Source organism: Mauremys mutica, chromosome 3 (genome assembly GCF_020497125.1).
Source record: "Mauremys mutica isolate MM-2020 ecotype Southern chromosome 3, ASM2049712v1, whole genome shotgun sequence".
Classification (NCBI taxonomy): Eukaryota; Metazoa; Chordata; order Testudines; family Geoemydidae; genus Mauremys; species Mauremys mutica.
In genome coordinates this window covers 46994689-47019812 of record NC_059074.1, presented here as the reverse complement: position 1 = coordinate 47019812, position 25124 = coordinate 46994689, and the positions used below count along the sequence as shown (strand labels likewise).

The window sequence follows — 25124 nt, the reverse complement described above, 5'->3', positions numbered from 1 at the left end:
ACATCTATTATGTACAATTTCAAACACATATTTAAACCATTACATATATGCTAAATATACAACAGTTCGGCCCTCATTCCACAAAGTGTTTAAGCACATACTTAACTTTAAACATGGACTTAACTGATTTTAATGGGACTACGCATCTGAGGAAAGTGCACACTTCAGTACTCTGTTGAATTGGGGCCGCTTAAAGCAAGGACATTTTTTTTTAAAAACTGTCTTTACTAAACTATACACCATGGAAAATGCTGATACTTTAAAACTGGTTGTGTATATCCTACACACAACTAAACATAACATAAGAAAATATATGTTAGTACTATAAAAACAAGTTTCTAGGTCAACAGACTTGCATAACAGCCACCTTATATCGCTTGTCTGTTTCCCTTTAAAAATTAAAAACAAAAAACAAAATAAAATCAACCCAGCTGGAAAGATACCAATTTTTAAGGTTGAATTACATATGTTTAAAATAAGATACCAGAGCCTTAAGATTGATAGCTCTGCAGCCTACATCTGATAATTGTAAGAAAATTAAGTGTTTAGGATTTAGAAAAAAAATGACATACAAATAATGCACGCTCGTTATGTACATTAAAATGCAAGTGTTCCAGAAAATACACTGCATTGGATAACATGGAAACTCTTCACTTGGCTTTTTTGGTTTTCCGAAATCTGACTGGTCTTCCAGCAGTAACTATTCTTCCTTTATCTCACTGTGGATGACCTTTAAACCTCAGCCAGGGGTGATTCTTTCTACTTCCATGGTTTCAGCTCTCATCTCTATGCTGATAATTCATCTCGGCCCACCACTGATCTTTCCATGTCTGCCCAACATCTTCTACCAGATATTTCACCATTTATTAAAAGCTTAACATGATTAAAGCAGAGCTCTATCTTTTCCCACAAAATTCTCCCACTCTTCCTCCTTTCCCAGTCAGTCAATACCACCATCCTTCATCTCACAACTTGGGGATTATCTACAACTTTTATCTCACTCTCAACATATGTCCATGTTTTGCCGTGTCTTCCTCCACAAGAACGTTCTCTCACCCATGCCCTGATCATTTCCAGTCTTGATTCTTGCAGCCTCTCACTTACTTGACAACCATTTCACCCACTAACAATCCATGCCATGTACAGCCACACCACTTCCTCTTTTGACTTTTCATGTCTCCAGTGGCTTCCCTATTGCATCATGGACTCTGATTTTATCCTTTAAGGCCCTGCATCACTCACTTTAAGGCCCTGCATCACTCACTCTTCCTTGTTCATTTACTTAATCTTTTTTGTGCTACTCCTCTGCAAATTTTGCAAACCTCAAGCCTCCATTTGTCTGCTTCTTCTCCTCCCCCGCAACTTGGAATGCTCTTCTTGAACTGGTCTGCAAAGCCATTACCCTCTCCTCATTTAAATAAGTCCTGGAGGCTCACTTCTTTTCTTATGAACAATACAGCAGGAGTAAATTATAGTCGTATCAGTTGGCACAATTTAAAAAGAGATGGAACATGTCGTAACTCTTAGTACCTTTGTCACTTTGCTTGAAGTGTATTGCCTCTAAGGGACTGTAAACTCTTTGAGGTGGTGCTGCAGTATCTACTGAATCTTTTAAAGGAATCAAGGAAAACTGGTAGCTGCTTGAACCACTAACCAAATGGAGACAATCCTATTGCACTTCAAGATTTAATATAGTTCATCAGTGTAAGAAAACTATAATTTAACTGTTAATGTTATCATATCTTTTATTGATTACTCATTACATTAACTATAGAATTAGTTACTTGTCTGTTATGTTTTTCCCCTAATGTGTTCCAAGTATTTGTATTACTCTCAAAAACTGGTTTTTCTCATTTAAAAAAATCATTTTGAACATCACAAAATTATTATTTTAGTAGGAAAGATCACAGCTATATTTAGATATTCAGAACATTTCAAATTTTTACACACATCTATTTAGAGTGACACAACCAGAAATTTGACTTAAACACACAGAAGTAAGTCAGGGTTTGTCTTGAACCCCAGCCCAAGCACAAGAGTCCCTCTGATAACAAGAAGAAAATACATTTAAGGTTCAAGAAGTTGCCTGATTAACATTAATAGAGCTGTGACTGAAGGTCTCGGTGGATTATGAAAAACCTCAATATGTGAAAGAGGCTCATCTGTTTCAGTAGCTCTACATTCCTGCTGCACAGTGTGGTGAGGAGAAAATTGGTGGAGAAAACTATGGCAGAGAAGCGTTTCAAAGCAGCTTTCCCCCCCATCCTTCCATTCTGACACTTTATTTCCTCCTCTCCCCTCAAGGTATCCATGTGGGAAGAAATGGACAGGGCAAGAGTGGGAGAATGCATATGAAGCAGTTCGTTTCCCTGCCCCAAGACTAAAGATATAATGCAGGAATTCTGCAAATACTGACTCAATGGTATCATGCTGCATGCTGAGACTCTCCTCCTGAGAGACAGTACACCAGGGGCAGACATCTAAGGGCAGCATGGACTCTAGTGCTGCCATGGCTGGGAAAGGGTAGTGGGCTGAAGAACAGTGCAAGAGGAAAAGGTGGGCTTCCTCTACATGACTTGACTCCAATTGCAGATTCTGACATGGTGCTGCCCTGGCCTCAGCTTCCCTCAAATTCAGTTTACCTCTTGCCAGTCTCATGAATTCCAGGTGGCTGCGGTTGAAGGGTTAAACTCTACAATTCTAGTTTACGAAATAAAGAAACTATTGAAACTGAATGATGTAAAACTAAAGGCCTTAAAGTAAACACACATAACTGCTACCCAAACAAATCCACAGATTCACACCAGAGGTTTTACTTGGTTAGTTATTATTATAGTTGTCTGGAAAATAGGAATCTCTTCCCACAAAAAGATTCATGTTTTTGGAACAAATGTTAATCCCAAACTGGAGTGGAAAAGTTAAAACTGATAAATATTTCAAGGGAAGGGATTTAAAAAAACACACTATTTAGGGAGACTGAACAGAATTTTCCAGCTTCCCAGTGAAACTGACATGAGCCTTCCAGCCTGGCTGCCTGAGATTCCAGCACACTCAGCCTCCCACTTCCCCTCACAGCAGTAGGAGACAGAGAGCCCAATGCTCAGCTTCTACAGCAGCTGGCTGGCTGGGAGAAGGCAGAAAGAGAAACTGACAAGAGCCTTCAAAGTGGGCAACAGGTAAACTATCATTTTGATTTCTCCCCTCAAAGTCAAAACTGAAGTTTTCCCAGGAAAAATATTGATTTTGCAAAACGGGTATTTTCAGTCAGATAGACAATCATTCCAACAACAAAAATTTGAATTTATTATGGAAGATAGTTCTCGGTGTCAGATTTCTGCACATGATGCAGGCTCATTAATGAGCACATAATTACACAATTTAGGATACTTTAAAGTATCCTAAACAAGTGGTTCAGCATACTAGTTTCACTCATGTTCTAACCGCAGCATGGGATTTAGGATTAGAGGAAGTCACCAAGCAGGTCTTTCAAGTTTAAAGGAATAAACCATTTGCGATAATGGACAAGTTTAAACACATTCAGCTCTTCCTCAAGTCAGAATTTTGCCACTAGCTTCAATGACAGCAGAATCATCTTCAAAATACAGAATACATGAATACATGACTTGTCAAATGACTTGAGTATCTGGCAGCCATTCAATCGTTAACATTTTCACATTCTGAATTGCCATCAGGTTCAGAAGAACCTTTGAACCAGAAAACATCTACAGAATTATTATGCTAAAGGTTCAGAATAATCTTGAACCGTGTATTGAATTATGTAATAAGGTGTCAATGTCACCTTACTATAGTAGGGAAAGACTGGTTTTACAAGTGTGTAAGTACATAAATACTTGTTTGACAGGTTTACCCAAACCCCATGCCTAAAATAAAAGTTTAAAAAACTACAATTCATAGTACTGTCAGAGCAATATATTTCATTAGAACAGACATACAATTTCTGACATCACAGGTGTAAGTTATCTCTCTGCTTCAGGGAGAAATTCTAAGGGGACGGGAAGGGATGAGGGAAGAACACGTGCGTTTAGCAGCTCACACGTGACTATTGACATTTAGAGGTCAGAGACCACCATCTTCCCGATGCCATCCCAACAGCCATCTTGAGTTCAATACACAGAGGGAACAAGTCACCAATGGCAGTTTTTGAAGTGAACATTCAGACCTCCTCTGTATCAAAATCAGCTTGAGATGAGAATGGGAAAGTGGTAATGTACAATCTCACTACTAAGTAGTCACAAGCAGGATACTTCCCTCCTCTTACCCACATGCGTGAATGAAAAGGTCTTCAATATTTGTAACAACATTGTTTTGTTCAGCAGGGAAGTGGATGCTGAATCTTCCAGCAAAAGACCAAGCGAATCTCCTCCATGATAAGATTCATCATTGGAGTCACAATCAACTTTATCAGTATCCCTGAAGCCACTCCTGAGCCTGGGTGGTTTGCATGGCCACAAACTGCATATGCCATACCACCTACTAGGCTGTTCAGACTACTTTTTTCTTTTAGAATTGTAGAGCATAGGAATCTCCATTCATTCCCTCCTCACTTCCCTCCCCTTGTCCCCCACCACACTTTTACATCATGAATTTGTGCCACAAATAAGAAAAAACACTTAAGTTTTGCATAAAGCTAGTGTTTGTGGTTAAGATGGGTACTACACTAAGGGAACTGAACTGTTTGTTACCAAGCACATATAGCATGAGCAGCACAGCAAGCTTCTCCACATGACCACACTAGTGTTCCATAAGTCTTTCTGTGGGAGAGCGGAATCCAAAAAGGTTTTCATGTTGGTCTGTCTAAGCACAAAGAACTGAGACAGCCACAGATGCTAAATCACAGAAGTTAGGTGGTGGTTTCTGTGACATGTTATTTATGAAAGCAAGTGAAGCAAATGCAGAGGCTACCACATGGATACAAGAGTATAACTTATTTTCCATTTGCTACCATTACCAACTCTGAATTCAAACCACTGACTTTGAGGTGAAAGGCTATAATAGCAATCTGTGACAGAAAGTAACAGACGGCATTTCCTGAAGAGCTAGCAAAACATGAACGAAGCAAATGCACTTACGTACATTAACGTTCCAGAGCATTTTGTTAGTGGTGAAGACACAGATATAAGATTAAAGCTTATCATTCTGATTATAGTGAGCACTAAAACAACACACACAAAAATCTCTGAAATCTTTAGATAAAAACGCTAATCAAATGCACACTGTTTTGTAAAGGTGACTATTAAGGGGTTACACATTTTGTAGCCTCTGTAGGCTGAATGCACTGTGCACCCCAAGATCTCACTTCCTTCCTCCATCCCCACCCTTGTTCCCTGCATGCCACCTTCCCATCCCGGTCTATTTCAAGGACTCCCTGCAACTCCTTCCACTCCCATCCCATCTGCCACTGCCAGGGGGCTGTGTATGCCCCATTCTCCTCCCAGGCAGGGACACAGTATGGCCTACCCATGACATTCATCCCTTCCCTCCTTGACCTCCCTGATGGCATTTCCCACTATGCCCAGGTCTATGTGTGGCTCCCTCATTCCCCCTAGCCAGGTCTAGCATTGTCTCACCCCAATCCAGGGTCTGTGGTCCCCCCTCTTCCACACACCATCTCTGTTTCTCTTGACTCCACATCCATGTGGCTCAGTTTCCCTCCCACCCCAGGTCCCTGGCTTCCCTCATCACCACTACTCCCATCTTGTGGGTCCCTGATTTGCCTCCCCATCATCAAATTCACTTCCCCTCCCTCACTTACCTCAGGATCCCTGCCTGCCCCCTCCCCCCAACTTCTCCCCCTGCTCCAACTTCCTCATCCACTCCAGGTCTCTGCTTCCATCACCACCACAGTCCCACCCTGGCTGCTTCCCAGGCCCTCAATCCAGATTGTTCTTCCCCTCACCCAGTCCCTACTCCTCCCCTCCCTTCTTCCCCTAATAAACTCTCCCTGTAAGGCTCTTATTTCTGGTAGTTCGGAGTACAATCCCCCTGCAGCAAGCTTAGCTGTTACCTCTGATATGGTAGGCAGCAGCAGGGGGCAGCAAAGAGATTGCTCTGCCTGCAGCAGCAGACAATCTGAGCGCTCTGATTTTCCTCTGAATCAGGCTTTTCTAATAGTCTAATTTGCACCAAAAAACCAAACAAAAAACAAACAAAAGGGTTCTGCCCATTGATACCTAGAACATTCCCTGACATTTTTGGAACTGATCAGATGCAGCGTTCCAAAGTTATGTTACAAACAGACATGCATTCCGAGTTGAGTGTAGCATCTTGGTTTGCTTGGTCAACTATCTACAGATAGGGAAACTGAGGCAGAAGGCAGCGTTAAATTACATAGCGGTGGGGGTGTGGGGGGGAATTAACACACTGAATCAGTAGCACAGATGGCATTAGAATCCAGGCCTCTTAACTCTCTGTCCCATGCTTCGGTGACATCACACTGGCTCTCCCTATTGTACTCCCTTGCCTAACCCAGAAATACCAAATTTTCCAGGTTTTACTGATGAATTAGACCAACTTCTCAGACCACCATTACATTTAATCCTAGTCTACCTTTGTGTTGCTTCATACACTGCTTAAGATGAGCAAGAAGCCCCAGTGATCACAGCTATAAAACTAGGCTATTGCTAAACTGAGTATTACACAGATCACTGGCTGTTTAATGACACAATTAGCCTGTAGAGACTTTCATAAAACAAAGATCCCAAAATTGCAGCACCCCAAATAATTTCTTCTCTCGTATCCACCACTCATGTGCTTTCCAGCCACAACTTTAAAGATCAGGATTTCTTGTGGTATCGTCATTCTGCCTACAGAAAAAATTACACATTGGTTCAAGTGCACTGAGTTATAACCAGACCTTAAAAACCTGTCTTCAGGTAGTGCTGGGTCTGACATGTACAATCAGATATCAGTTTATAAGAAACTATTTAGGTCTTGGACCTCTTGTTCCATTATACCGGCCACTCACTAGCAATCAAACCACTTCTACTTTTGTCAAGGCCTCTGCAATCCAATAGATAGAGCCTTGGTCATAGCCTGTTAGGTAGGAATATTTTCTAGTAATTCACATAGAACAAAAGCTGCTTACTACTTCCTACGAGCAGCTATATTCACAATTTTTATTTGTAACGGACTATCTATAATCATAATAGTTAAGTGCACATGACATACCTCTTTGGGCAAAGACATTAATTTGTTTCTGTCGGCATTCAAATTGTTCAGCTTCTTTAGTTTTCCAATGCTCTTCGGCAATTTCTGTTTCAACAGAAAGTGACACATGAACAAGCTTTCTATGATCACCGTGTCAAAACAAAAACTTTACCTCACTTTGAATAGGATCTAGGAGAGTTTACATATAAGCGACTAATTCTATTCATAGTCACAACTGTGCAACTCCACTGATTTCAGTGGAGTTCCAGGGTTGTAACTGAGGGCAGAATTGGCCCGTTGCTTGTTTCAGCTTCTAACCAAACTGCACTCCTTATGTTAGCTTTGTACTAAAATGACCATATTCACAAAGTAAAAGATATATTATTTAAGTGTCCTTTTGAAGGCAGTTTTGAAGAAGCAGAAAAACAAAAAAGTTCCCACTATAACTAAGGGCTTATTTACACCACGCAGCTTTTAGCAACAAGGCTGTGTCGACGCAGCCTTGTTGCTAAAAGTCAGCACATGTACACACACTCTGTCGGCACTTTTGCCAACAAAATACTTCCAGCCCCGCGAACTGCTTTAACTTTGTTGGGAGGAGAGCGCTCCTGCTGACAAAGCCGTGTTCACACTGCCACTTGCATTGGCAAAAACTTTTGTCTTTCATGGGGGGACTTTAAGTACCCATGAAAAACAAAAGTTTAGTCGACAACTTCACAGTGTAGACATACTCTAAACCTCAGATTTTATTTTCATTCAATACGTGTAGCATTAAATGACTGGCTGAAACAACTGATTAACACAGCAGGGAGTAACACAAAGAGCAACCACACAGCAGTGGGGCCTGCAATTTGACTCCACTATTATTTATCAAGATATGCACAGCAGTAGTTGGCATCAAAGGGGAGCTTTGTCTACACAGGGAGCTATTCCCAATTTAAATTCATGTGTGGATGCTCCACTCTGAAATAAGAGCATCAGCACACCAAATTAAATCAGGAACAGTTAATTCATTTTAAAATCACACTCTATCTTATTCCAATGGAATGTTCATGTGTAGACAAACCCAAAGTAAAAGCTTCCTACACAACAGGCTCTCCAATTTTCTTATTAATCATGAAAGACTTTAAAATGAACATGTATGTGAATAAATCTTCCCTTCATGTCAAGTCAGAACCTTCGGTGGTTAGAGGTAAAAGACTGGGGAATCTGTTTAGCTAGATACAGTATAAGTTCTGGCTGCCACTTTCAAATATCATCTACTTCCCCTTTCTGAGACTCAGTATGAATTCTCATTTGGGACACTGTGACATGGACAAAGACATTAGGTTATTTCTTGTATTTATACAGGCTCCCGTGCTATCTCCTTCTGGATTACACTTGCTCAGTTGAGCTTGTTGTGGCAAAACCAAATTTCCTTCTCCTATCCTACACACAGCAGATAAATAATTCTTGTTATTATCTAAAAGAATACTGATCATTTCACCTATCCAAAAAGTTGCAGGCAGGGAAGCAAGCCCCTATTACTAAACTACTCAGGTTATTCCTTGCAGTTCAATAAACTCTTCTAACTCAAGTAAAAGATGTCTATAATAGGGTTGTGAAGAGATTAAAAAAATTAAGGTCGATTAATCACACTGTTAAACAATAATAGAATACCCTTTATTTAAATATTTTTGGATGTTTTCTATGTTTTCAAATATATTGATTTCAATTACAACACAGAATACAAAGTGTACGGTGCTCACTTTATATTTATTTTTGATTACATGTATTTGCACTGAAAAACAAAAGAAATAGTATTTTTCAATTCACCTCATACAAGTACTATAATGCAATCTCTTTACCATGAAAGTTGAACTTACAAATGTAGAATTATGTACAAAAACCTGCATTAAAAAATAAAACAATGTAAAATTTTAGACCCTGCAAGTCCACTCAGTCCTACTTCTTGGTCAGCCAATCACGAAGACAAACAAGTTTGTATACATTTGCAGGAGATAATGCTGCCTGCATCTTGTTTACAATGTCACCTGAAAGTGAAAACAGGTGTTTAGATGGCACTGTTGTAGCCGGCGTCACAAGATATTTACATGCCAGATGCGCTAAAGATTCGGACGTCCTTCATGCTGCAACCACCATTCCAGAGGACATGCGTCCATGCTGATGACAGATTCTGCTTGATAACAATCCAAAGCGTGTTCATTTTCATCATCTGAGTCAGATGCCACTGCCAGAAGGTTGATTTTCTTTTTTTGGTAGTTCGGATTCTCTAGTTTCTGTATTGGAGTGCTGCTTTTTTAAGACTTCTGAAAGCATGCTCCAGACCTTGTCCCTCTCAGATTTTGGAAGGCACTTCAGATTCTTAAACCCTGGGTTGAGTGCTGTTGCTGTCTTTAGAAATCTCACATTGGTACCTTCTTTGTGTTCTGTGAAATCTGCAGTGAAAGTGTTCTTAAAATGAACAACAACAAGTGCTGTGTCATCATCCGAGACTGCTGTAACCATGAAAAATATGGCAGAATGCTGGTAAAACAGAGCAGGGGACATACAATTCTCTCCCAAGGAGTTCAGTCACAAATTTAATTAATGCATTATTTTTTTTAACAAGCGGCATCAGCATGGAAGCATGTCCTCTAGACTGGTGGCCGAAGCATGAAGGGCACACGAATGTTTAGCGTATCTGGCACGTAAATACCTTGTAATGCCAGCTACTAAAGTGTCATTCAACTGCCTATTCTCACTTTCTGGTGACACTGTAAATAAGAAGAGGGCAGCATCATCTCCTGTAAATGTAAAAAATACTTGTTTGTCTGAGCAATTAGTAAGAAGTAAGAGTGAGTGTTTTGTTTCTGAGTACAGTTATGTAACAAAAAAAAATCTACATTTGTAAGTTGCACTTTCAGGATAAAGAGATTGCACTGCAGTACTTGTAGGAGGTGAACTGAAAAATACTATTTCTTTTGTATATCATTTTTACAGTGCAAATATTTGTAATAAAAAATAATATACACTTTGATTTCAGTTACAACACAGACTACAATATATATTAAAATGTAGAAAAATATCCAAAATATTTAATAAATTTCAATTGGTGTTCTATTGTTTAACAGCATGATTAAAACTGCAATTAATTTTTTTAAGTTAATTGTGTGAGTTAACTGTGAGTGACAGCCCTAGTATATGTTTTTAGATTAAGTTAGCAAATCACAAGTTAAAGTGAAGCTCTACTTCAAAATATGGGCCATGTAAAAATGGCACCTTGTTACTCAGCATTGTTGCTCAGTCATTGGTGCTTACAGTTCATACCATGGTCAAGAACAGAGTAAAAAGACCGAGGATAGTCACATCTGTTGACTTTGATAAATAAGTTTTTACTCATTACTATTGCAGAGCCAAAATAGCTAAAACTGATCAGGGTTCCACTCTGCTTTTTGCATCAATAGAACTGTGAACTAAACTCTAACTGCAGAGCCAAGTTCTGCCTTTAGTTACACCTGTGCAACATGAACAATTGTCTGGGGGGGTTTGTTGTTGATATTGATTCACATATTCAAAACAATCTAAATTGATTTTTCGCTCAAAAGTTGAGTCTACAGGTCTTGCCATTAGGGGAAGAAAATCTTTATACTTGTAAACAGAGCATACCTTCCATAAGAGTCAATAAGACAAACCTGTAACTCCACAATGCCATTCTCTCATATAATCACTCGCAGAAAAACAGTTATTTAAAAATGAGAACTTCGATTTACCAATTTTATATTATGGCAAGTTCCTCTTGAATGTATTGTCATTTAAATATACAGAATATATTCTATATGGAAACAATACCACGACAGTTGTAACAACCATGCATTTACTTAATGCAAACTCCACTGTATTGTACTTAGCAGTAACTATAATAGGAGGAGAAATAAAATAAAGGCATTACAATCAAAATGAATCGGTGCATAGCAGCAGGCCTAATTACTGCCAGCTATTTGAGCAGTGAAGACCATACTCACCAGCAGCTGGTTTTCTGTTAGAACTAGTTCAGTAAGGCTTTCACAGTCTCCTATTGCTTCTGTCAAGTGAACAAGTTTGTTCTGATCAACCTTCAAGATAGAGAGCTTCTTCAAATTTCCTATAAATAGAGGAGAATCATTAAGTTTGGTGGTTGGCTTCAACTATATCCGCATCAGATGTTCCCTTTAAGATTAACACATTCATGTTGCTGAACTTATATTATTCCAGCACATCTACAATACATCTGAATATCTAAATATTTTTAAAAAAAATTGAAGAGAACATTTTAAAAACGTTAGATTTTGTCATTGCATTACAATTTTTTGTAAAACCAAATGCTACAATGCATTGTTTCCTCAGATAACCTTAACTAGTTTTGTAAAGCTACATCAATACTAAATATTCTATAATTCAGAAAACATTTAATGCTTTGGATTGCATTGCTAATGGGGATTGAACACAAACAGTAAGAGCAAAAAAAAAAAATAAAGTAAGGAACTCTAAGCATTTTCAACAGCAGACAATGGGGAGCATGAAACTGCACATAACCTACAGTTTGAAAATTTAAAATCATACAAAATACAGTGCAACTTTTCTTCTGTTGGAAAATTTTGGTGTATTCGACAAGAGTTTTCTACAGTAAAGTTCAATTGCAAAAATAGGGTAAGTGTCAGATATGGCCAATGAAAGCTCACTTGGAATTAGACATCACAAATGTAAGCCAAACAGGGGAATTTTCCAGTTTATTGAATATGTAATGCTCATTTCCACTTTGATTTTAGGTGCTGAATTGCCAACACACTATAGTTCTTCTAGACAATGATAATAAAATATCCATAAATAAATTTTAAATGTAGGATTGTTATTGGTGGAAGAGAAGCTCAAAATCATATACCGTCCTCCTCAAATACTGATTCCATAAATCTATGTGAAAAGGAAAAAAAAGTTAGTTGTGGGGTGAACTTGAGAGCAAATGCTCCCAATAATAAATGCCTTTAAATTCCAATAACTGAAAGGTTTGCTTGGGACAAAAAGTGTTTTCAATTATATTTTGTGAGTCTGAAGTTTGACAGAGGGGTAATAGTATACCACATCCATGCGTTAAGAAATGGAAAGTCCTTTTACACGGGGAGAGTGTGGGATAATCATGAGTTAAATGTTTCACCATCCAAATATGACTGGGGAGGAGGAAATCAAGCCATACAATATTTCCTGATAAGCATACAAAAGTGTTTGAAATTCTAAGCCTCTAGTAACCTGTATTCATTAGACAGATACGGATACTAAAAACAATGTAGTACTTATGAAAACTGAATCTCATTTAATTTTCTGTGATCAAAACATACTGCATTTAGTTAGAATAGGCAGGTCCATGATGTGATGTACTACTATACAAATATGCTAGTTTTGTACAAAATACAATTATAATCACAAACATTAGGTTATCAGATCCTTCATTATATAATGAATTCCCTATGACTATAGAAGACTTTGCGTGATTTCCCTTTTTGCTTTGTGTCCTTCAACTGTGTGCTCTTATGAGACAGTTACCGTAAAATTTTCAAGCATTTGCCTCACCTAAAATATCCTTAGTGATTTTAGCAGATAACCGAAATCATACTATAAAGGATCCCAAGGAGGTTACACTGGTAAACGCTGCAGTTTAATATCCTGTCTGCATATTTACTGAAGAGGGCTAAGACCAAAGGCACAGAGGGTTAGTTCCAGCAACCCCATCTGCTGTTATCAGTACATGACTTGTAGCCTGAACTCTGCACATCAGCCTCAATGGCTACAAGTGGCACCAAATAGGAACTATTTATTTTTTGCATTCTACTTTAAAAAAAAAAAAAATAAATAAATAAATAAAAAGCTCACAAAAATGACCACACAAACTCCAGACTATTACTACTGTTAGTTTGTACTAGCAATACAAACTAGAAGTTAGTAGTAGTTTGAGGTAGCATACCCCAAAGCCCCAAATCAGACCATGGTCAAATCCATTAGGTGCTGTAGAAAGAGTAGTTATTCTCATACTGGCCTGGTCAACAAAGATAGATGCAGTAACTGATAAGGTCAGAATTCAAAGAAAGTCATTCTGAGAGAGGAGTTCAAGCCCTGTCACCGTCTAAGCGCTCTATACCGGAATCATTGTAGCTAAGGACACAGATAGCTAGTATAAGCATTAAGTACCACTCTGCTTCTTGGGGAAAGGACCATGTCTTCCTCCAGGTCAGGGTTGTCTAACCTTTTCAGCTGAGAGCCAAACATTACTTTTAAAAAGGTCAGTGAGCCACAACTGATACTACAGGACAGACTCTGTCCTGTTCTGTTCCCTTTGTGCTGTGTACGATGGAAACCTCTGCCAGCTGATGAAAGTTTGAGCATTCCCCAGGCTGCTCTAACCTGTCCTCAAGACAGAGAACCTGTGAGTCATCACTGGGTGCCAAGTTACGTTTTCTTCCTTCTACCCTCTCCTGAGCTGCCCCGAGTGGCTGTGCTAGGCTCGGCAGCATCGGTCAAGCTCCGTTCCTGTTCTTCAAAGGGCTCTAACAACCCAACAGGGAAGAAGATAATGTAACTGCCAGAGTTACTCTCCTCCTCCCCTCAGATGCAAAAGGCAGCCAGTGGTGGAGCTGCTGTGGTTTAAAAACTACACATTGTTGTATTTAAAGAACTATGGTCAATGCATTTTACTAAATTTACTAAATAATTTTACATGTGATGTGCTACAAAATAGAATTTACAGATTATAGAACCTCCAATGAATCAACTTATACACTGGACTGAGACAGTTAGAGCAAGTTCCTGCAGTATCTTTGGGAGATCTTACGGTATTAAGTTTATGTATCCTTCAATTCATGGGGAGGAGGATGACCAAAGCTCCTGCAGGTAGAGGTAGAGGTAGGGGTATGAGTGTGTGTTTCACTCAGACTGATCCATTCCAGCCAACAGACAGATCCAAGGGGAGCCCAATCCTTCCCTGGATGAGTGGAAGGATTTGGGCCTACTGAGGTCCCATATTACTGATGGGTGATCTCTGGAAAGCTGTTGGCAAGCGTATAAGGAACTTTTGTTTTTTAGATGTGTTCTCTGTAATGTTTTCATGTTATGAATAAATGTGCTTGCTTAGAAAGGGCTGTGTGGTAACTTGTGACTGCTGGCAATTACAGCTGTTTATAGCACTTGAAGAGAAAGATCCCGGCCTGTTTAGGTAGTCTGGCTTTCTGGGGATATCACAGCGTAGGCAGGAAACTGTGCAGCCTCAAAACACCATTGGTGGACCCCATGCAGAGGGAGCACGGGGCAGTTGCCCTAACTATGAGACTGAACCCCTCTAGTTCCGATGGTAATGGATCACATATGATGTACTGTCTCATACGCTGCTCAGCAAATTAATAATAAATTTAGGCAGCCTAAATGGTGAGGCATCAATTCCATAGTAGAAATAAAAATATTCAAAGTGCAAAATTAGCAGGACTGTGTGTATAATTAGACTTTAAAAAAATTGGAATAGGCTCATCTCTTACATAAGCAGAAATTGCAAAAGAAATTCAGGACACATGCGCTTGCTATTTAGACCAGTTCCAGTAGTTGTCTATTATTATGTTTACTTTATACTACTTACCAATACCATCAGGTAGCACCTCAAGTAAATTCTGAGAAACGAGCAAATCTGTTAAGGAAGTCAGACCACTGATCTCTTCAGGAAGTCTTTCCAATTTATTTTCAGACACATCCAGACATAGTAGGTTTTTCATATTTCCTATTTCCTACATCACATTTAACAAAACAAAACCAAAAAAAATCCCAAGTCATGTCCAAACTTGCAACACCAAGTCAAAGTTTCCTACACACTTAAATTCCAAGAGGAACTAAGGAGGAGGACCTCTTTTCTAAATGCTGGAAGATGACCATTTTCATTTTGGGTGATATTACAAAACAACAACAGCAGCAACTTCTTATGATAAAAATATTAACTAGCACAGGCTAGATAATTTAGACAAAATGTTTCCATCTCAAACACTGCGTACATAATAGGAACCACAAGCAAGCAGTATAAATTAAACGTAAGCCAAAACAGTCTTTTTCTTGAGGAAAAACTCAATGTAGTTGTTTCTCAGAGTTACAGAACTCAAATCCCACATACAAAGTCTGTCTCTCTCAATTAACTCAAGGCAAATTATGATCGTCCCTCTTGGCTGATATTTCAACATACAGTAACTATCAACATCTAGGGATTTCATAACTTTTTCTCTCCTTTGCAACAAATGGAGAAATACAAATAAGAAGTGCTGCACTAGCAAGCTTATAAAGCTATAAAATTATACCAATTTCTTAGTTTTGACAATGATATAGTTTATCTAAAGATCTGATTGGAAAAAATTGACACCTCTTATTTTTATATTTTTCAGTACACCCTCACTGTGAGTATACTCCTACACACATTCTGTCATAGCTGACTTTAATCATCAAAACATTCAGCACTGCTGTACCAACACAGCTGAAAATAAAGATAAAAAATAGAACAGCAACCGTAATATTTCATATATAAACGTCTACAGAGTAGCAACAAGATCACTGAAAATCTGAAGACTGATAATGTTAGATAGGAAAATCTTTGCTATTTTCTAATATTTGAACAACGAATTACATAAAGTAAGTTGCTCATAAAAAGCTTTTTCTTAGGATTTTTCCATTGGACATTAACAAAACCCACTAATTATTGCTAAAAAACTTCAGATGTCCACAGAAAACCTGATACGGCAGAGTCTAATTGGAGCCTCTTACAAGTACTTACTGTAGCTAGTCTTAATGACAGAAAAAGGCATACACTAAGCTCACTTGCACTCACCATTGTTTTTGCATTGATTTTCAGCATGCAAGATTTCCACACCACCCACAGTGGACTCAACATATAGAATACCAGTGAAATGGCCTGATTTTTTGGCTTGAATCTTAAAAAAGAGCTGTTCTCAATGCACTAAGGACAGGGAAGCTTACTAGATGACAGAAATACCTTAGCTGTTAAGGCCCCTCATCCTGTAACTGAAGTCAATGCGGTATTTGCTTGCATGGATCCAGTTGCAGGACTGGGGTCTCAAAATTCTATTTATGGAGGGAATTTTATTATCCTATTTCCTCTTTACACTGTATTTTAAACAGCAGAAGAAAGCTACAAAAGAGGACAGTTCACACACAACTTTGATTACTTGCATTTTGACAAGTGTGAAGAGTGAGAGTCAGTTGAACTGAATACTGGTCTCCCGATCCCTGGGCCATGAACATTACAGACTGAGAATAACCAATTTCTGGAAGGGGGAAAATGTCCTGTCATTCATCAGATAAAGCCTATCAGCCGTTTCTGGTGCATATGACAAAGGCATCATGCCCAACCTTCTAAAGCTGAAAGGCAGAAATCCTAAAGATACTCGCTTAACTTTTCAAAAAAGCTTATAAACTTCAAAGTTTAAAAATATATCCCCCCCAGAAAAGCAAGTTTGATATTTGTAGCTTAGCCGCAAATAATTTTTTCTTCACACATACTTTTTTCATGAGAACTCTACCTTACCTGAGGTATTTCAGCTAACTGGTTTCCATCCAGCCAGAGATCTTTAAGACTGAAAAGTGCACCAATTGTTTCTGGCTGCAAAATGTAAATAAAACAAAAGAGCAAAAGGTAGTTAGGGTAATTCAGAAACAAGCAATGCATGCAACAGAAGAAAAACTTGTTGCCCAGGCGACCTAACACACTGATTTGAATACTAGGTTGTAATGCTTGATCTGATTTAGAAAATGTAACCAAGTATGACCATAAGTTATCTGTATTCATTACATATTTTGGTAAGTATCCAACAGGTGATTTATGTATTTGACTAAGACTATGTTAGACTAACAAAGGGGACTCCACATTCTCAGACAGTTTTTAACACCCTTACATGCAGAGGAGAGACAGGTAGTAGGCTAGCGATTACAACCCATTAGACAGAAAAAATGTATATTCAAGTGACCATACAGGGTCCTCTTTCTTGTTTTACTTACCTAAAAAATTAAACTCCAAGTCATAGCTCCCAAAACAACTCTAACCCAGCCCCTTCCCACCCCCATATATACACACATAATATTGTGTATTACTGTCATATTTGAATGCCATAAGAATATATGGGAGAACACAGTATACCACAACTGCGTAATTAGAGTTGTTTGTGGAATCATAATTGTAACATTAATATAATTTAAGGTTTTAGTCTAATCACTAAAATATGCTTTAAAAAGAGCGAAGTGTAAGCATTTTTGTTTCTGCACAAGAGCTGTATTTCATATTTTAACACCCAAATTAAACCTCAGTTCAATCTTGAAATGACAAAAGGTAAGTACTGGGGCACAATTGAGGAACAGAGAAAACAATCTGTGACCCTTGCTTTGTTTCTGCAGAGAAAGATCTGTGGGGATCTTTCCTTTTTTGCAGAAAAATAATTCTACCGCAAATTAATAACGTATGGTGAAATACCAGATTGAATATCACATCATTTTAATAACTACAGTAATAGATAGGATAGGGACATAAAAGTATCAAGGTACATTAGCTGAATTTATTGTTTTGTACTGTATGATGATCACAAGAAATAGGTAACATGATGGCAGCATGTCACTGCCAATTATTCATTTATATGTACAGAAATGTTCCAGAAGTGTCACCGCTTCCAGTTTGGGAAATTTCTGTTCTGGATATTTTAGTTCCACATTAAACACCAATAACAATGCCATATTCCACTGATAATTTCTTACCAAGTTATAAAGTTCATTGTTTCCTAAATCAAGTTCTTCTAGTCTCTGCAGGTGGGTGAGTGATCTGTAAGCAAAGAGAGAACCCCATTAGACGAGACCATCAGAACCCCTAGGTACTTGAATAAGCTCTTTCCACTGTATAACCATATGTTCTTCTAGAAAAGGATTTTATTGGGCATAGATTATGTACATTAACATGATACTGAAGAGTACTGGGTTTGTCAGTATAATGTTGTGCCTCTGAAGCATAAAATGCACTATAATTGATCAGATCATTGCTCATTCTGCTAATCACCAGTCTTAACCATGGTCAATACCACATAATTTAGAATAAGTTGAAAACCTCCACAAAATGGATCCAAACCAATTTACAGCGGGATGAAAACTTCTTACACTACCTTACATTGATCATATTAAATGGTTTATAAAGCATGTGGTTTATAAAGCAAGATTTGACAAGTCCCTCATCTGCCTACTTACCAAGAGCAAATAAAGATTTTTTTCCCTGATGAATAAATGTCTTAACTCATCAGCTTGTGCAGAATTTCAGCTTGAATTTAAAAAAAAAATGAATTTGAGCACTTATGGCTTTAAAAGAAGCCTTCTGAATGTGAACAAACAACGGAGCTTTCCTGACACACTTCAGAACAGACCCCTCCTCTGGAGCTTCTGCTTACCCTTCCCCAAGCTGCAGCAGCATGAAGACAAGACTGGTCAGTTTCACTACTGCTATTCAGAACTCTGAGCAGCAGTAAGGGCTAGTCTACACTTACCTGCCGGGTAGACATGGTGAGTTCGACTTCTCGGAGTTCGAACTATCGCGTCTAATCTGGACGCGATAGTTCGAACTCCCCGCGCGCTCCGGTCAACTCTGGTACTCCACCACCGCAAACGGCGGTGGCGGAGTCGACCTTGGAGCCGCAGACTTCGATTCCGCGGTGTCTGGATGGGTAAGTAGTTCGAACTAGGGTACTTCGAGTTCAGCTACGCTATTCACGTAGCTGAACTTGCGTACCCTAGTTCGACCCCCGCCCTTAGTGTAGACCTGCCCTTAGACTGTCCATTTATAAACAAGTTTTACTCTGATGCTGCATGAAAAAACTATCTATTCATACTCTACAGTTCATTGTGGCGTTTGAAGCACCTTGAGGCTCATGAGAGTTACAAACAGCAGCAACTGGGGGACTACTGGATATATCTGCAAGACAGGAAGACTAAAAAGAGGACGACACAGGAGCAGAGTATCAGAGACACCTATCCCCTGATAGTAGCAGCTAGGAAGCCAAGAGAAGAGACTCTTTACTCCCTTAGTCCCTCAGCAGTGAGGAGACTCTGGGGTACTGGGAAGAAAGAATGGAAAAATCTTCCTCTTCCAATAGCCAAAAGGGAGTAAGGAGTTCAAAAACAGTCAGATGTCCAAGCAGGGGCGGACACAAAAAAAAGACTTGACTCCCTGTACCTGGTGCAGACACAGCACCCCAAAAGAAATCCTAGGACCTTTCTTTCTTTCACAGAAGGAATAGGGAGTGAGGTTGAATTTCTAATTAGATGTTGTCAGGGGATGTCAGAGGCTCTCATTTCCAGGTTTGCAAAGTTTCTCTAAATTACTCAACCTCTCAAGTAAGTGCTTATTTATACTTTTTAAAAAAAAATGTAAAGCTCCACACAGATTTAATACAGCTCACATGGTGAATGTTAAAAGTTTTGAACATGAGATCTACCTTCATTTGCGTAATAATTAATTTTGGTCATGAAATGATTCAAGCTTCCACCTCTTTAATAATTTGGCATTAGTTTAGAGTATTTAGCTATTCAGTATATTCTGCACATTTCTATTACACTGAATTATTACACAGGTAGAACTGATTTGCACACAGCCTTCAGACTCCTGTTCCTAACCAGTGATGAACAAAGTTCCTGAGGCAACTTGCTATTTATTAAAGGAGAGGTACAGCCCATAACTCTTCATTCATTATGCAGAGACTGAAAACACCTTGTATTCATCCACAAATTAAATGAGGGCCAGAGAAAATACTAACTTCAGACTTTTTTTTTTTTTTTTTTTCAGGATGGGCATATATTAGAGCACACACGACCACAGACACACATGCAATGGAACTTACTCAGGTAAGTATGTCAGCAGATTCTCTCTTAGTTCCAAGGAAGCCAGGTTAAAAAGGCTAAAAGATAAATAGTAATTTTTGAAGCCATCTTAAGATATTTTCTTTAATAATTTCAGTAACTAAGGAAAAAGGAAGTTTTTATACAGTGTATTCCAGTGATCTCCAATGGAAGTCATCCCCCAATAATTTCTTCTTTTAAATCCCCTCACACTTCATTTCACATGATTGCCTGATAGACTAAAGAGAGAAATTTAAAAAATTAGACTTTTTTTTTGGTTAAAAAACAAATCAAGAAAGGAAGCAATCAACGCAGGAAGTAACACCCCACATTTTCACTTTGATAAAAAGGGTCAGTGGTATAGAGTTACCAAAAAGTGAATGTAGGGTTTTTTTTGTCATTTTATGAAAGTAATTTTACTTATTGGCTTTTAGATTTTGACATGTGGGCTGTAACAAGTTACAGCACCAGCAACTAAACTCATCTCTGGCTATACACAACTTGACAACTATGGCATGCTCATTATCATAAGTGACAGCATGTTTCTAAGCCGTTTGCTTACTCCATAACACAGGCTTTTACTAATATCACCATAGTAACATTCAGATTTTTCAGGGTTTTATTTATGACTAAATGGAACACAAGGAGTCAGACATTATCCCAATGCTATAATCGGTTTTAATCTTCTAGCGTCCCAGGAAAAAATAAAAATAAAAACCAGATACTGTAACTAAGCAGTTCTCTACAACATAATATGCCCTGCCTTACTTGAGTGCTAAAGGTTTAATTTTGTTTTTGGACAAAGTGAAGTAAAAAAAATAAAATATTTGTAGCTACTACTGCAAAGAGAAATGCAATCACTGTCCTATTCTTCAGTCAAATCTGAATTCAAACAAAAACTAAATTTAAAACATTTCTAACATTGATTATATCCAACATTGGAGAATTTATTACTAGAATGAGGATAAATGAAGTTGAATGGGTATAAAAACCCACCCGTGAGAATATTTGCTAATAAAGATTTTTCTTCTGAATCAATACAAGAAACTGGTGGATCACGTATCCACAACGATGAGATGCTGGTACCTTGACTAGGATTAACAGTGTACATACAAGTTTAAAATCTAAAGTAACTTTTTAAACAGAGTAATTTAACTACTGCAGTGGTTCTCAAACTTATTTCTCCCCTCTCTCCCCCCCCCCACCATGTGTCTGTAGTCACTTACATGCCTTTCTGCCCCACAAGTACATATACTGCTGCCCAGCTCTGAAGGCAGCGCTGCGACAGCAGCAGCACAGAAGTAAGGGCGGCAATGTGAATTTAGCAAATTTAGCACCCCATTGCCACCCACACCTCTGTGCTGCTGCTGCCACCCCAGGGCGGACAGCTGGGGTCCTTCTGCCACCTCCCGGTGAGGTATTGAGGGAGGGCGGGAAAGGAGAGCCCGAGGCCAGGCAATGGGACTGCAGCTGTCCCCTTATCCCATCCCCCACCTCCTCGGTGTGCACGGCCCTTGTACACAAGCCCCAGCTGCCTGGGGCTGACAGCCGGAGCTCTAAAAGCCACACACAGCTCATGCCTTCCTTGACATGTTATCGCGCCTCCCTTGGGAAGCCCACCCCATAGTTTGGGAACTGCTGAAAGCTACTGCAACAAATTACCACGGGGTTTGTTACATTCTCTACAACTGGAGTCTTTGGCTCTCTCTTTGGGAAGAGAGGGAGGGGAGAAAAGTTGCAGCAGCAGCCCGTGGCAGGAGTAAGTCCCTCCAAGCCTGAGGAGACGGGGTAGCCCAGGCATCCTGAAGCTTTTAAGAGCAGTGACAGTCAAGGTGGGCAGCAACTCCTTTGTGCAGCGCTGTGAGGGAACAGAGACCTGAGGTCACACCCTTCCCCCAGGAAGGAACAGCCTCTCAATTTCTAATAGGGAAGCGGACCAGGGCTGGGTCCCTTCTTCCTGGATGAGGAGTACTGGGCAGTGCACAGCTGCAAGAAGCAAGGAACTCGAAGGCAGAACCCACACCCTGACTTGTGGGAAAAGACGACAGAAGGATGCAGGTGGATTGAAGCCGAGATACCTGCTGGGGTCCTATACCCTGCAGCAGAAGTAGATTCCCACAAGCATGGCTCGTGGCTGGAAGGTGTGACCCAGGGTCCCTTCTTCTAGGAACACTGGTCTCAGACACAGAAGCTAAAGTTGGGGGAAGACAATTGTCAAAGCGTAATCGTGTTAGACCCTCTTTGCAGTAGCTTGTAGTTAGTCCAGCCAAGACCCTCGTGCTGCAGGGGCTGGACTTGCAGAATCCCTTCACAGAGGTGGGAGGGGGGCTGGCAGCAAGCCTTCCTCCAACACCTCAGAGATAGCTGCATACCTGTCCCCCCTTCAGGGCCAGGGCAGCAGAAAACCAGCCCCATGCAGTGCGGAACAAGTTGGCAAAATCATTGGCACCTCATTGCCAAAAGGCTAGGGAGACAACTTGTCCCAGCACATCCCTGCTTGGCAGAGCCAGGTACCTACAAAAGGGTATAGTGAACTGAGATGCTCCAACACTAGGGGACAGTACATCTAACAAGGCTTTGCCCCCTCTCCACCCCTTTCTACAGAGGGGCTCATAGGGGACATAAGCATTGATGCCAGGTGATCATATGTAGGAACTGATCAACCCCTTGGGGCCCATTTGTCAAAGGATATTATAGAAAAAAAACTGGAAAGGAGAGCATGTGGGCACGTTCACCCTTCTCTTCAGTGAAAGCCAAATTGAGGAAACAGGTGGGGAGGGCGGGAAAGACGATGACAAACCGGGCAAGCTCAAGATGGCTAGAACAGTAGAGAATTGGATTGCAGCCTACACACACACACACACACACACACACACAATCTGCAAAACAAACTGAGCCAAGCATCCCAATTTTCATAATATTTGGATGTCATATCCAGAACACATGCCACGAATGGGGGTGAGGCATGATTAAGATACAATGAAGTTCAGACTTAGGCAGCAGAGGAGCCAAATCTCCCATGGGGTAAGAACAACCATGCCATGCAGGCCAGCATGTTTATACAGACAGTGGATTACCAGTATCAAAACCACAAGCTTCAAAAGCAGACGTCAGGTCTAAGTTCTGCTGTGCATTTTTGTTCCTACTGCAAATACAAACATTGATATAAGAAATGTGGAAGTCAGCACGGTGCCCTCATTTGCTATGGGGCAAAGAAAATGCCCGATATGTCAGAAAGAGAGGCTGTTAGCAGGGGGACAGTACTCCAACAGGATCAGTGGGAGGGAGGGCAGTTCTGGTAAAAGCCCCAGCCCCAATTATTTAGAGGTGTTACTACCTTCTTATGTTATCCTAACAAGACAGTTGAGGCTTATATATGGAATGAATTTTGGCCAGGTTTTACAATCCCATATGAGGCAGCAAGATTTCATGTGTGGGTAGAAAACCTGAAGTCTGTTAAAGGATTTGAGCAAATAGTTCAGGAAAAAAATTCAGGTGAAGCTAGTGGCTAAGCAGGTAGCTGGCCCCTTTTTGAGTTTACTAGTGCCCGACTGACAGATTCACATCCTGGATGCGGTGCGTAAGACACTTGAAGGAGAGTGCAGGATTATCTACCATTTATTCTCCTCTCAAGGCTCCTCCATGTACCACAATGTAGACTCTCAATTGTGTTCAGTTTGGTATTCCTCAATACCAAATAAATAAATACCACATAAAACAGTGGTAAGCGATGGTAGAGAATGTGGACGGGGTCACAGTCAGCAGGTCCAGGCATGCATTAGAGCGAGCAAATGTGCTGGTTAATCAAGGAATGATGGATGCCCTTGAAACGGAGGCATTCCAGAACTGATGAAACAAGAAAAGGGGCCATAACACAGCTAAGAGAATGCTTGGCTGAACTAGTATGTCAGTAAAAGCTGTCAAAGCCTTTCTAGACACATGAAACCAGGAGCCAGACCCACTATTTGTGCACAAGGATGGTGGCTACCTGACCAGATACAAGTTTGCTGAGGTAACGAAGGCATTAGAGCTTACTTACATCTCAACTCAGCGAACTTTGGCACACATTCCTTCAAGTTTGGGCAGTGACATCTGCAACATTAAATGGTTTGACTCCTGGGGGTCCAGGCAATAGACTGCTGGAAACTGGATCTACGTTCACCCTATGGATAGTATACTGGGGCACGCAAAGACAAGGCTGACCTCAGGATTTGCAGGCACTCCATTATGCACTGGGCCTGCAAAACGGCAGCTGTGTTGCTGCATTCATTGGTTCAGCAGGAGGGATATGCGAGATCAGCTCATGCCTCCTCTGGTACTCACTGATGGGCCAATTACAATCACCTAGTGTCCTGGATATTGACCTTGGTGAAAATCATGAATCTTGCAGGGGAATAAATTTGAGAGTTAGGATTCAGGGGGACGTGGGATGAATTAAGCATCATGGCCAAACGTAAGATTGGTTTAGTCGGAAATGTTCATGACACGAGTTTGGCAGGGAGCAGTCGATCTAACCTGGTAGGTAGGGCCCCAAAGAATGTGAACTTGAGACTGCCAGAATCTTTCCGGTTGCAGGTGACTCAGAGATCACCCAATGGGACATTGGGAACAAGCGGCTTGAGATTTTTATGGATGGAGTGCGCTTTTTGGATGCCAGGGCTGGCATTTGGCTTCAGGACATTAGATTGGATTAGGCAGGAAACAGGTACCAGATAGTGGGAATAGGGATGGAGCTCATAGGTGGAGCCCCCAGTGGCCTTTGCGGATAAAGGCTAAAAGGGCCAGCTCCCAGAAGTAACAGAGACCCAGGATTTTGCTGTTAGACCTTGGGCCTCTCGGAGAAGGGGAGATCTGAAGCCTTCACAGACCAAGTTACCTCTTTGGTACCTTAGGCCCTTGAGGTGAAGGAGGTCAAAAGAATCAGAAGTGATTGGAGTTCGAGAAGCAGGCTAAGAAGGGTGTCACATTATCTGATTAAAATATGACCATGTAGAACAGCGTTGCTACCACTTTTATAACTGCAACAAATCTTGTACAAAGTA

At 40.1% G+C, this 25124-nt stretch overlaps 1 protein-coding gene across 1 annotated transcript in view; it reads right to left on the bottom strand.

The window, feature by feature from the left end:
- Positions 1–25124, bottom strand: part of LRRC1 (leucine rich repeat containing 1) — a 106053-nt gene that overhangs the window by 11227 nt on the left and 69702 nt on the right. Inside the window, exons 5-10 of the mRNA XM_045011548.1 lie at positions 20085–20141; positions 17962–18025; positions 16745–16819; positions 14801–14945; positions 11172–11290; positions 7189–7272 (exon numbers count right to left, since the gene is read on the bottom strand). Coding sequence (XP_044867483.1) covers positions 7189–7272; positions 11172–11290; positions 14801–14945; positions 16745–16819; positions 17962–18025; positions 20085–20141 — 544 coding nt within the window. The remainder of the gene's footprint in view (positions 1–7188; positions 7273–11171; positions 11291–14800; positions 14946–16744; positions 16820–17961; positions 18026–20084; positions 20142–25124) is intronic.